Source organism: Salarias fasciatus, unplaced genomic scaffold, assembly GCF_902148845.1.
Source record: "Salarias fasciatus unplaced genomic scaffold, fSalaFa1.1, whole genome shotgun sequence".
NCBI classification, from domain to species: domain Eukaryota; kingdom Metazoa; phylum Chordata; class Actinopteri; order Blenniiformes; family Blenniidae; genus Salarias; species Salarias fasciatus.
The window spans coordinates 500,777-514,554 of NW_021941385.1; the positions used below are offsets into that span (position 1 = coordinate 500,777).

Sequence of the window (13,778 nt, forward strand, 5' to 3'; positions counted from 1 at the left end):
GGCAGGATGAAGGGAGAGGGGCAGTATGAAGGGAGAGGGGCAGGACGAAGGGAGCGGGGCAGGATGAAGGGAGAGGGGCAGGATGAAGGGAGAGGGGCAGGACGAAGGGAGAGGGGCAGGATGAAGGGAGAGGGGCAGGATGAAGGGAGAGGGGCAGTACAAAGGGAGAGGGGCAGTACGAAGGGAGAGGGGCAGTACAAAGGGAGAGGGGCAGGATGAAGGGAGAGGGGCAGTATGAAGGGAGAGGGGCAGGATGAAGGGAGAGGGGCAGGACGAAGGGAGAGGGGCAGTATGAAGGGAGAGGGGCAGTATGAAGGGAGAGGGGCAGGATGAAGGGAGGGGGCAGGATGAAGGGAGAGGGGCAGGATGAAGGGAGAGGGGCAGGATGAAGGGAGAGGGGCAGGATGAAGGGAGAGGGGCAGGATGAAGGGAGAGGGGCAGTACGAAGGGAGAGGGGCAAGATGAAGGGAGAGGGGCAGGATGAAGGGAGAGGGGCAGTATGAAGGGAGAGGGGCAGGATGAAGGGAGGGGGCAGGATGAAGGGAGAGGGGCAGGATGAAGGGAGAGGGGCAGGATGAAGGGAGAGGGGCAGGATGAAGGGAGAGGGCAGGACGAAGGGAGAGGGGCAGGATGAAGGGAGAGGGGCAGGATGAAGGGAGAGGGGCAGTACGAAGGGAGAGGGGCAGTATGAAGGGAGAGGGGCAGGATGAAGGGAGAGGGGCAGTATGAAGGGAGAGGGGCAGGATGAAGGGAGAGGGGCAGTATGAAGGGAGAGGGGCAGTACAAGGGAGAGGGGCAGTACGAAGGGAGAGGGGCAGGATGAAGGGAGAGGGGCAGGATGAAGGGAGGGGGCAGTATGAAGGGAGAGGGGCAGGATGAAGGGAGAGGGAAAATATATGACCTGCCTGAAATGAGAGGGGCAGTTTCGACCTGTCTGAAGTTGGTCCAGCCTGACACATGACCGCATCACGTGGACAGAGGAGGAGCCGTGATAGGGCGATTCATGCAAAACTTTACCTGAAAAAATAAAATAAATGATAAAAACTGATGATTGAAATAAAAATCTGAGTCTGTTCAAGGCGACTCGTAGAAACTAGTGACAGAGACCAGAGCACGCTCTGACACCTGGGAGCTTTATATCTTTATCTGCACTCTGAAAATCAGCTTTGTTGAATTGGTTCTACTGGGACCTGGGCTCTTTTGAAACCAACACCATTGCCCCCTGCTGGAATATCCCTGGTATTACAGCTTTTCAGCACTTGCGTATTATCTTCACGTTTTTCCAGCGGTGCTTGGTGCTTGGTCAAATGCTGCCCCGCTCCCCCTCTATGCAGGTCAAAAACAGCCTCTCCTGCTGAAATGAGGGTGGTCCTCCCCCATGGGGGCGCCGGGGCCTCCACCCGGGAAGGGGGTCCTCTTCCCTGGGGACTGTAACTGGTCTGCTTTCTTTGGGTTCTTCTGGTTGTGGGGGGTCCAGGTACTCCTCCCAGTGTCCCCCAATGCAGAAGTTTTCCAGGATCCCCAGAGCCATGCTGTTTTTCCCTGCAGTTAGTGATGAGAGTGTGTTTGTGCATGTGTGTGTTGTAGCTGGTATGGAGGGCGGGAGGGATGGGTTCTCTGCTTTTGTTGTTTTGTTTTGTAATGCTCTTCACTTGTGTTCAGCACTTTATGTTGCTTCTGTATGAAAATCACGTAACAGATAAGTTTAGATTTTGTTTGTTAAAAAACATAACTGAACATCAGCGAAGAGCTGTTGACTCACCACTGCTTCACAGCCAGAGCTGCTCATCGTGGTCTCTCCAGCGAGGGTTTCATAAGGTAAACTTGAAGCAGCAACGATCCGTCGTGGCTTCCTCTGAATTCTAAAAGCACACACAGTCAGAGACTACAGCACCACAACCAACAAAAACAGTTAGACTGTCTGCTGAGTGGAAACTGTGAAGACTCCATTCTCTGCGTCACTCCTCACCAACAGGGTTTCCATTCACCTACTGTCACTCAAATTTTCACAAAAAGTGAAAATAAACATCACAGGAAACGCCAGAAATTTGAAAAAGGGCGGAAAATTTGCCCAACAGGTTTGTACGTTCGGGGGAGGTGGATTTGTCTGTTTCACTGAAATTAGGTTTTGCTCCTGAAACAGGCTGCGGACTGAGGTTGAGCACCATCTAACGGCTGCTGTTTGGGCTGAGTTTGAGGCTGTCCGTGGCAATCTGGTTTATAACCGCACTGATATTAAAGAATGATGAAGCACTCCAACTTAAAGATGTCCCATTAGCCAAGGGACACAAATGGCAGGGGATGACGAAGTAAGACATGTTTGGGGGGACGGAGATCCTGAACATTTTTCTGCAGTTGATAAAATAAAGCGAAGCAAAGTGTGTTGTCTGTTTTGTGGCAGAGAGACGCTCTTGTCTCATGTCACACTTGCCTCTCAACAATTGCAAAAATAATAATAAATAGAAATGGACATAAAGTCACATTTTCTTTTTGCACATTTTCAGTAAATGAAAGGAAACCTGACTATTGTTTGCACAAGTAAGAGAAGAAAGGCTTCACAATGCCCGCTCTCAGAGTGTCATTCCTCATCAGACTGGAATAGCAGTATGTCCACAGTGCACACGTCATTTAAAGGTAATGAGCAACTGAGCCAAGAAGCTCTTGCATAATGAAATGAGATTGTGAAATGTCACGATGAACCTACTTTGAAAAGTGGCTGATTCCAGTGGCCAGGATGAGGAGCAGGATGACCGGGAAGAGAGCCGCCGACACGACGAGTGCTGGCTCCATCATGACGTCTGCTGAAGACGCTGCTGGAAAAGGCACATCACACACAAATTCCTCATGCAAGCTTTTCTTAAATTAACTGACATCATTTAGTGTTTGTAACAGCTCATGTCAAAGTGTCAACCGAAGATTCCTCTGTTACGTGTTGAGGAGACTCATCTAAAACCAAATGAAGACTATGTGAAGGCGGGCTTTGCCACTGACAGTGTATCAGATAGACGGAGCATGTGGCTCCAAAAAATAAAGCCTGCCTGGGAGTGTGAAAAATTCTCAATATCACAGTGTCCACCAGGGGGGGCTCCAGAAAGGCTGTGACTCCAAAATGAATCATCAATAAAACTGAAGGGCTGAGTTTCTCCAGCTCAGAGTGTTTTCTTCATTACATTTCATGGTCCGGGAGAGAGATCAGGTGGCCCATCTGAAATACACTAACACTGAATTATTATAGAGCGGTGAAGTTTTCATAATGAGGGGGCGTGGCTACTTGATTGATAGGTCTGCTCTGGAATGATTGGCAGATCCTTCCAACACCTTTCAGGTGTCACATAGAGGAAGTGACATGAAGATTAGGTTCTATCTGGAACTTATTTTCCACAGTTACTCCATTTGTTGACTTGTTTTAGTTAGTTGTGGGCACACTGTGACCATGACTAGTTCCTGGATTCACTCTTCTATCATCAAAGGATTATGTTTTCCAGTTTTTTTCTGTCAGTAAACTTTTGGATTGATGTAGTTTTAGCAGTAAATATGATGAGTAGTGTTACCCAAAACCTGATCACTTTTTTGAGGTGTTGTGTCCTGAACATGAAGTTTAACCGACTTCAAGCTCGTTGTTTTTCCTGGCTGTCGTCGGCGCTGCTTCATTTTGGAGCCCGGTCCCTCTTTCATACAGCCGTGGGCTCAGGGCTTCGCTCGCCAACAGCAGCCGGGCTGCAGTGTCCAGGGCGAACTAGACGGCCGGGGGGGGGGTACAGGGGCGCCCCCACGCTCCGTGCGAGCATCGCTCTGCGCCGGCCCGCTCCCAGGTTCGTCTAGGGCGCCTGAGAAGCCCGGACCGGCCCTGGCAGTGTCATGGCTCTGTTGGTAAATCAGCAGGAGGGGTCCGGGAGAGAAGCCCCGGTGGAAGGAAGCTCCGTCGCTGGCCGTGCCTGGCGGCCGGGGGGGAGGCATCGCTAGCGGCTGGGGAGGAAGCACCGCAAGCGAAAGGGGAGGAAAAATCGCAAGCGATGTGTACGTGTAGTCTGCTGAGACCCCTGGAGGCCAGAGGGACTCTTCAGCTGCTGTGATTTGTGATAATTAACTCGAGTCCAGCCTTCAGGGTCTCGGTGTCCATGGGAGCAGGTGAAGGAGGAGAGCCTCACCGGGGTTCAGTCCTCTGGAGGAGAGAACAGACCCTGAACAGGAACTCAGTGGCTACTGCAGGGAGGAGCCAAGATCTAGTCTTTACATTCTTCAGGCGAAACAGTTCATGTTGTTTTGAACTTGACTGCACGGGCACGGGCACTGCTGCAGTGACGAGCGGTCAACCCCTGTCAAACCTTTTGATTGTGGCACATTCTTTATGAAGTGCATCAGAGTCACCGAGAGGCCGGCTGCTGCCTCCACTGCCGCCGTCACATCGGTGGTCATCGCAGGAGCTGCCTGTCAGCAGTGGAGTTGTTGGAGGCTCAGAGAATCTCCGGCACGCTGGCTCGTCCCCCACCGGGGGAACGATCCTCCGGCAGCTGGTTCAGTCTCTCCTTCTGCAGCAGGAGTGACTCCAGCCGCCGCTGGCTCACCGTAACCTGGTGACAACGGTGCACCTGGGAAATGTTGTCCAACGCCTGGACCGCCACCCCAAACGGCTCTGCGGGCCACTGCACCTCTGTGCCCCACGTGGGGGCCACTGCTGCAGCTTTACCTCCCACCACTTCATTCGTCGCCACAGCACTTCAGTGTGTCTGCTGGTGTCTCTGCAGGCCACCAGACACTCCGCCCTCTGTGCTCAACCTCCGTCTCCTCAGCTGGAGTCCCGCTGTCTCCACAGCTTCTTCCTCTCTGCAGCACGTTCTCCAGGTTCTTCCTGAAAGTCTCAGTCTCTGTGGATGCTCCCTCCCTTTCCCACAGCATCAGAGCCACTCATGCACCTCATCACCTCCCTCCCACAAATGATGGTTTTTTTTATTTTTTTGACAAAGAAACAGGGAGAATCATTAACGATGTGTTCAGAATCTCTATTGGGCGTCTAAATGTGATCCGGAAATCGGCATTCACTTGTGATCTTTAGGATTTCTTCAGCGTTTTAATGGCATGTTACAGTATTGTGTTGACGGTCATACTGTTTGATTAACATTGCCAATTGTTGTGTTGAACACTTTAAAGTTGACTGCAGGGCCTCACCTTGGCAGACTGGAGGAAGCCCACTCCACTGGGATGGATGTCCGGGGATGCAGTAGAGCTTGGGGTCACCCAGCAGCCGATGGCCAGGGGAACAGGAGTAGCGCAGGCTCTCTCCAGCCTGGAAGTGCTGTTTGTGGGAGCTGGGTGTTCCGTAAGGGGGGGCACCTGGGTGTCTACAGGCTTCAAAGCTCTCCGCTGTTGGTAATGACAAAGATCACATGAAGACAGTGTGGGTAAGGAGCACATCGCAAATTGCTCTTATTCCAATATGTGTGTTAACGTGTGTCTAGCGGTGTGAATGTGGGTGTGTATGACTGCTGCTCCGTGGCTGCCCTGGGACCTGAGGCCTGTGTTCTGGAGCTGTGGTTTCCAGACTGCAATGCCGGCTCATTTTTTGACCAGAGTAAAACACAACAGTAACTTAAGCTAAACCAGCTGACCAGCGAACCAGCTCCGGAGCAGGTTACGTTCTGGATCAGACGCAGCTGCACCGCCTGACCAATCAAATCTCTTGAAAACGCCCCGCCTGTTCTTAGAAGATCCCGGTCGGTGGGTGGTGAGAGGAGAAGAGGAGAGGAAGCGTTTTGAGGAGAGATTCGATCCTTTGACGTAACAATGAAAAAAATCCTCGTCACTGAGCTCTGAAGGAGGTTTTTCTTCTGGAGCTAAACCGAATTGAGAACGAGTGAAAAACGTGTTCCTCATTCCGTTTACCTCCACGAGGATCACATTTGAAATTTGAGCTCCATACTAATGGTCACACATGGCAGAACTGCAGAAACATGAATTTACAGAACCACAACTACTAGAGCCACCAGGAGTTAATATTCTTCACTGTATAGAAACGGTTCTAACAGGGGAAACTGAACCTCAAAGAACTGAATGAAACATCTAAACTAAAGGGAAGAACACTGAGGAAGTTCTGCCCCAAACATGTGAGCTGGAATAAAGATAAAATGAGTGATGAAGTCCCATTTGTGTTGTCCCATGAAATAATATTGCATGTTTTCTGTTAGTTTTAATGTAAGTTAGCCATTAACAGCAATTATCGTCAACAGCATCATTGGTAATTTCCTGCCAGCATTCCTTCCTACAGCATTAGTGCTGCTCTGGTCCAGGATGGAGAGTTTGAATTCTTCATATTTTTAGAAAATGTTTTCTGCTCCTTCACGAAAAGCTGCTTTGCAGGGTTTGTGATTGGTCAGACGCTACAAACCCCTCCCCTTTTATATGATTGTCAACTGATCAAGATTGGAAAAGCCTTGGTTGAATTGCTGAGTTGATATCCTGTGTTGCTCCCGCTCATCTAGGGTTGCACCTGTCTGGGTGAGCCAACCCAGAAAACAGAGCGATCACCCAGGTCAGAGAATTCAGCTCGGTAGGACAGGCCTCTGCTCATCTCCATGGTGGGACAGCTAGCTGGGATCGGCTCTGCCGTCCTGGGCAGGACGAAGCTGTATGGAATATGGAGTGTCGACAGTGTGCAAAGTTGAACCGCAGTAATCTTTCTCCATCTGAATTTCTTTTAAAGTTTTGACCAAAGAATTAGAACTATGGGTAATGTCTGATTCACCACTCATGGAAAAACTCTTCATTATAATGATTAATTAGTATAAAACCAGGCGAAGACACCCGTGCTTACAAAGACAGCAACTTCCACGCTGTGAAGGAACTAACATTTTCGTCCATCGGCTAATCAGTACATAACGTCTGAATGAGGGAAGACTTGGCACGTACGCAGGCAGCTGGGCAGCCTCTGGTTCCAGCGGGGGCCTGAGGACCCTCGCCTGAAGCAGGTCAGCAGACTGTTTCCCGACAGGGTGAAACCCTTGTTGCAGATGTACTGGATAGTTGAACCCACAACAAAATGAGGACTTGACAACTCCCGCCTGCTGTTCTCCACCTGTCCAGGGTCACCACAGTTCACCACTGCTCACACAAAACAAAGGTTCATTAAACACAGTGACTAAACATCAGCCAAGACATCGTTCCCACGGCTCTGTCTTCCTTTGAACCTCAAATCAAGAAGCACAAGTTTTACTGAGGAATTTATGAAGGAAAGTGAGATTAACTTTTACCATGAAGATGAAACCAGGGAAAGTTTAAGGTTTGTTACACATAACTGGATTCATGAAACGTGATCGTTTTTTGTTGAAGTGAAAACACTTCAGCCATTTGGAAGGAAAATCTGTTAGAAAATGAACGTAAAAACATATAAAGATAAATAAAGTTTGATCAATCAGTTCCCTCCATCTCTGGACAACATGAATGAGATGATGTGTTTGAAGTTAAGGCTCAAACCATAAAACCTGACGAAGGCTGCCGTATTGGCCCGAATATAAGACGATATTTTCTTCCAGGAATGGTTTTCTCTGAAACGGGGTGGTGCTCTGATGGAGGACTGGATGGAGCCAGAGTCCCGGGGAGCTGCACTGCCTCTGCTGCATGCAGTGGCTCCGCCCCCCGTTAGGGGGAGCTAGTGAGCTGGACAGAGAGTCAGCCTGCAGCAGTGAGAGAAGAAGACTGAGCAGTGTGGCTGCTGGGGGTTTTTCTAAGCTTCATTTCAAACAGCATCCAGAATACCTGCCTGTCAGTACTCGAGTATTTTAGCTGATGTTCAGGATGGAGGTGGAACTGATACTTGTGAGTTTGTCAGTTTGTTTTGAAGTTTCAACGCAGATGCTAATTCCGTTAGCATGTCAATGGCGTTTCCATTAACAGTTAGCATTGAGCTAGCGGCTCTGATTTTAAATACTGACTGGTTCTGTTTTCAGACAGTGATGTATGCTGTGAAGCATCTTGTGTGTTTGTTCACTTCTGTGTTTATCTGGTTTGTTTCAGTTTACAGCCTTCAGGAGAAAGTAATAAAAGCTGAGAGCAGCTGAAACCTGCTGCTTCCTCTCTGAAGAACTGTTCTCTACAGGCCAGACTGAACCCAGCATCCAGGAGGCTGAGTTATTCATGTTCATCAAGCTGAACTGAGCTGGAGTTTGATGGTTATAAAGTTATTTACATCATTAATGCAGTTATTGAACCTTTGAGGTTCTTAATTGTAGCTCATTGTTGCTTTTTTTGAGAAAGAGAATATATTTTTATTTAATACTGCAGTAATATTTCTTTTAATCTTAAATCATGTGAAATATTATCTCTGTTGTGAGTTGTTGAGTTTAAATAATTGTACAATAATAAGTTCTCTCATGAGTAACCTTATTGTCTTCAACATATTTTTATTTTCACAAAATGATATTTGAAAAACAGGGGTCGTGTTATATTCAGAGTCGTCTTATATTCGGGCCGATACGGTAATTTTCTTGACTAATCTGTTTTGTCACTGCTCTCAGCCACGAAGTGAAGTGTGACATGAAGCGTCTCAGTTTCAGATTTGATTTGATTTTATAATCTGTAAGTAAAAAATTAAAGCATTAAAATACTGTGAGATAGTGTATCATTACGTTTTGTCAGTGGGTCCTAAGGATCATCCACCAGCTGAGGATGTACGACATCAACGTGAGAATAGAAGGGTTAAAAGCCCTGAGTTAAAACTGCAGGGCAGGAAACCTGTCCAGACTGAGCGAGTCCGATGAAAGTGTTCTCAGAACGAGTTTATGAAATATTTGGGATCTGATCTAAATCTGATGTTAAATAAATGTCTCCTTGGTCACTAAAGGAACTGTCTAAACCAGAAGTGTGTGTTTGACATCAATATATCTCGGTGCCACAGGGACACACTGCACAAGCGCTGAATGGAGAAAGTTTTCTGACGGTCTGGTGAACGTCGCCTGGCCTCAGCCTCCTCGTCCTCACTGTGTGGTACTCGCAGTCGTTCCGGTACCTCTCTCGCAGCTCGGCATGTCGCCGCTCCAGGTGAGGTCCCACTGGCACACCAGCAGCTCGGCTCCGGCCACCTGGTACCCGGGGTAACACTGGTAGGTCACCACCGTGCCCTGCACCAGCTCAGGGTGAGACGCACTCTTCCAGCCGTTGGAGATCTCAGGGAGTTCAGGACAGGTATCGTTCCGTGCTACTTCTGCAAGGGATGAACACAAAGAGACCAGAGCGTCACCTGGAGCCGGTCCTCTCCTCGAGGCGCTGTGGGCGTTAATGAAGAACTTTCAATAATAAATTATTGTCAATTGGAAAATCAAAGCAGAAAATATTTAAAGGTACATTAAGTAGTTTTTCTTTAAAAATACTTATTTTCCACCATAAATATGTTACAAATATTTAATGCTGTGTACAATGTGCCCTGACAGATTCATTGCTCGCACCGCTAACAGCGCGCAGTGCCGGTCCGGCTCCAGACTTTTTTGGGGGAGAATTTGAGAGGATGTGACGTAACGCGCCTCCCGCTGGCCTGATTTCCTTAGGTTTCATTTTGTCCGCCATTACTCCGCCAGATGCTCAGCGAGCAACAACTGAGCAGCACTGAGCAGGATCTTCCAGAAAGTGAGAACAGACCGGCTTCTAGCACTGCAGCTCCACACAGACCCACCAGGCAGGAGAAACTTACATTTTACTCGAGCGCTGCTAGAAGAGCGAGGAAGGAGTTCCCCTCTTCCGTGCACGTACATGGATACAAGCCACAGGCACGAGTGTTTCACTAAACTGCAGTTACGCCGAAGGCCTGCAGGGGTCGCTGTTTCACATGAAACATGCAAACTCCTTAAAGCTCGGGTTGGCGATCTGAATGAGATACATTTTTTTAAATACTGGTTAAAATGATCTTTATGACCTGATGGGAAGCAATTCATAGCGTGTTTTTAAAGTAGTTTGGAAAATATCCGCTATCTACAGCAGGAGTAAAACGGGAAAAACAGCAACCAATCGTCTTGATGGGACACCTTTTTATGAACCAATCAAGTCCCTTCGCCGTTCGACCTGCCCCCTGCGCGTACATGTCAGTGGCGTGCACTGACCCTGGTTCAGTGCGCACGAAGAAGGACGGAGCGTCGTTGCAGAATGGCGGAGAAGAATGTTTGGGGCTTTACTTACCGGTGAGAGCGCCATAACTTGGCGCAGTGCAAATAAAGAAAAATGAAGAAAAAAAAGCGCTGAGGACAGGTTACGCCAGGGACGCACTGGACACGGAAGCGCCACGAACGTCTCCGCGTCTCCGCTCCCAACGGGAGCTCCTCCAATGGGGCGGGAGCTGGGCGGAGCTAGGCGGAGTCTTGGGGAGATGCTACATGCTAGATTGCCAACCCTAGCTTTAATGCACTTTCAATGCACAGAAGAGTGTTAGTGGACAAATAATATTATCAGTTAAAGTGCAAAAACTCTGTCTTTGAAAAAAAATTCAGTCTGTGACACACATCAACTTCCTTCCAGGTCGCGGTTCAGATTTCTTAGCAGCCAGGACAGCAACCAGCACAGCGACTGCTCTGCAGGAAAAGCTGTGAGAATGCTGCTGAAACAAAAACAAAAAAACTGCAGATCACATTCTTGAACCGAGTGGATACTATGAAGATAAAGAGTATATTTGTCTCTAGTGAAGCACTGTGCAAAATACAACAGAGATTTCTCCATTCTATGGTTTTTATTGTTGATCTTGAAGCCTCTGAGGCAACTGTTGTGATACTGGGCTATACAAAAACACATTGATTGAATTGATTGATTGATTGTGGTTCATGGTTTGTTCTGTTCCAGAAACTATTTCAAAGATTTTGTTTTATATTGAAAATAAAACATTATTCCATGCAGAATCATATTTGTGGTCAGATGTAAACGTTAAGTGCAAGTTGCTCTGCCAAAAAAGAAGAAGAAGAAAAAAACATTCGTCAGTCCGTGGCATTATTTACATGGCCACTAGGAGGCGCTTGATGTTAAAACTCATCCCATGGTTGTAATTTGAGGCATGAATGAAGGACCTCTGAGGCTCATGTTTTCATGCCGTGTTAGTCGGCGTGGCAGCGTTCACTGATGTAGCAGTGGTTGTGTTGTTGCAGCCTGTGCTTTGTATGGAAGCAGTTGTTGTCATGTCAGTGTTTCTTTTGCGTTGCAGTCTTATTTGGTGAGACAGTGCCAGTTTGTATGGCAGCATTTGTTCGCAGGCCAGTGTTTGTGGGTGTGGCAGCGTTTGTTTTGCATGGCGGCGTTTGTTAATATGACAGGAGTTGTTTTGCGTCACCAACAAATGGACAAGCATATCTCTTGATGTCTGAAGAAGAGCATAGAACGTCGAAACGGAAAGAAACCAACAACTGTTGTTTGAGAACCAACTGCCCCTCCATACAACCCTCAACAAAGTCTGGAATTCAAATTAATAGAAATTGAGAGCAGCTTTCATGGGAGAATCAATATGCACAGGACTTACCGAAGAAGTGGATTACGAAGCCATTCCGAAAACCGTGGACGCTTGTGGCTGGGTCGGACTGAAACTGGATTGTTACATCTGCCGTGGAGGTGTAGAGCTTAAAGCGAGGCTTCGGGCCTCCATACTGAGCCAGCAATTTGGCTGCGAGGTCGTCTCCATCATAAAAGCTCAACAAGTCATTCTTCCCGATGTTCAGACTGAAATGGACACACAAGAATAATGCCAAAACTGAAATCTATTTAAATATAGAGAAATAGACAGAGACCTACATTAACCTTGACAGACCACAAACATCCACCCAGCCTGTAACTCACACCTGGCATTTTGGAAGAAGACACAATTATCCTTATTTTTGATTTGATCTTTATTAACTGTTTAAAGCATTATTTTGGTTCTTCAGCAATTATATCGAACCTGATGCTCATTTACATTCATGTAAATAAAGGGTTAGAATTACTACAATGTTAAGAAAATGATCATGAATTACCGTACTGGCCCCGGTATAAGACAATATTTTTTTCTCAGAAATTGTATTCTCAAAAATGGGGTCGTACTATAATGGAGGACTAGATAATTGTTACACATCCACGCCGCTAGATGGAGCCAAAATACCAGTGACCAGGAAGTGTCTGATACCCCTTTCCCACTGGCTGAAAGCCCATTTCGACCGGCTAATAATCGGCTCCTCGTGGCAGTGGGAAAGTGTTTAAACAGCATTTTGACCCGGGTTCATCGACGCTGCAACCAACCCGGGTTTTAATCGGCTCCGATCGGCTTTTAGTGTGAAAGCCAGATCCTTGTCGACGCGGTAATTTACGTGACGATGTGACCGTAGCGTGGCTACGTTAGCGCGCTTGATGTTGTTTTTAGACAGCGTGAGATTTCCTTCAAGATGACCCAGCAGCGGCAGGACAGCGAGACCAGAGAGCGTCTCCTGATCTGCGGGGAAGAGGGGATTGGTCTACAGGTAAAGGGGACTGAGCTCTTGTGCATTGTTTACTTTCACTTTGCTCTGTCCCACATTGATGACATCATCAGCGTGGGAAAACCCAGCCATGCAGCTCACCCGCAGGCGATTAGACCCGGGTCTGCAGGCAGTGGGAAAGGAATTAAGGCCCGGTCACACCGCCCGAACTGTGCTGGAGCGTTCCTGGAGCGGTGAAAAAAATCCACCACCGCTCACCACCGCTCACCACTGCTCACCACCGCTCACCACCGTTTAACAGAAGCTGGCCTCCGTTAAAGCTACGCCGTGTACGCTCGGCCGTGATACCGGAGAGGCCCTCCTACTGCTGTGAAAGCTTTGAGCTGCACAAAATATTCAGAGTGGTGAGGAGCGTTGATTTTTCCACCCCGGCAACGTTCCCCCCCACTCCACCAGCGCCCAGTCCAAGTTTGGCACCGCCAGACGCAAGTTCGTGGACGCTCGGGTCCGCCAGGCCAACGCAGTCTGGAACGCCGGACCAGCGCTGCTTCGCTGCGCTGCCCGGGCGGCGATTCAACGTTGCAGAAACGTCGGTGGAGCGGTGGGAAGCGTTCTCCGAGCGGACACGGGGTTGCTGGAACGGTGGAATGGAATGATACATGAAAAAGGTTGAAGTAATACTTATTTTTTCACAGTTGTTAACACCAGAACAGCCAAGACGCTCTGACAGACCGTTTGGGTTTTTATAATTCAAACAAATCTGTTAAAATAATTCCCCTGTCCTAATGCTTTCACTTTTCCTAAACATGTGTCTTGTATGTTTTTCTGAATCAGATAAGGTTTCTGAAGCAAATAAGGTCCTAACAATGACACACATAATATTACAAAGCATTCATACCTCCAAAAGCTGATAAAAAAAGACGCACTTCACGGGGCTTTTTTTTTCTGTGATTGATTTGTTTTGGTTCATGTGCGCAACTGAACAGGGAGCTAGCTCTGACAGCAGACAATCAGACAGACGGCCAAAAATATCAACCAAATCCCAAAAGAAAGACAATAAAAAGAGGCATAAGAGATATAAAGTGGAAGAAGCGGAGACGTGTCGGACATCAGCGATCTGGACTGGAGTGAAGAGGAGGAATGTTCTGAATCACAGTCAGAACAGCCGCGGGCCAAACAGTGAAACAAATGTAATCCTGCTGCCCCAAAAATCCCCGACCGACCTCCAGCTGCTGTCCAGTCCAGCAGAACCTGCAGTGGAGCATGAAGCGCTCACGTACACGTCACCTCCAGGTAGAGAATTACTGCAGGCTGCTGTCAGTTTACAACTAGATAATAACATAAAATGGTGGGAAAAATAAACTAATGTAATAA

The 13,778-nt window shown here is 47.9% G+C and overlaps 1 protein-coding gene across 1 annotated transcript in view; it reads right to left on the reverse strand.

Moving 5' to 3' along the window:
* Positions 1–1,074: 1,074 nt before the first annotated feature.
* Positions 1,075–13,778, reverse strand: part of LOC115385421 (seizure protein 6) — an 82,275-nt gene continuing 69,571 nt past the window's right edge. Inside the window, exons 9-14 of the mRNA XM_030087411.1 lie at positions 11,480–11,676; positions 8,999–9,193; positions 6,904–7,095; positions 5,167–5,361; positions 2,705–2,813; positions 1,075–1,093 (exon numbers count right to left, since the gene is read on the reverse strand). Coding sequence (XP_029943271.1) covers positions 1,075–1,093; positions 2,705–2,813; positions 5,167–5,361; positions 6,904–7,095; positions 8,999–9,193; positions 11,480–11,676 — 907 coding nt within the window. The remainder of the gene's footprint in view (positions 1,094–2,704; positions 2,814–5,166; positions 5,362–6,903; positions 7,096–8,998; positions 9,194–11,479; positions 11,677–13,778) is intronic.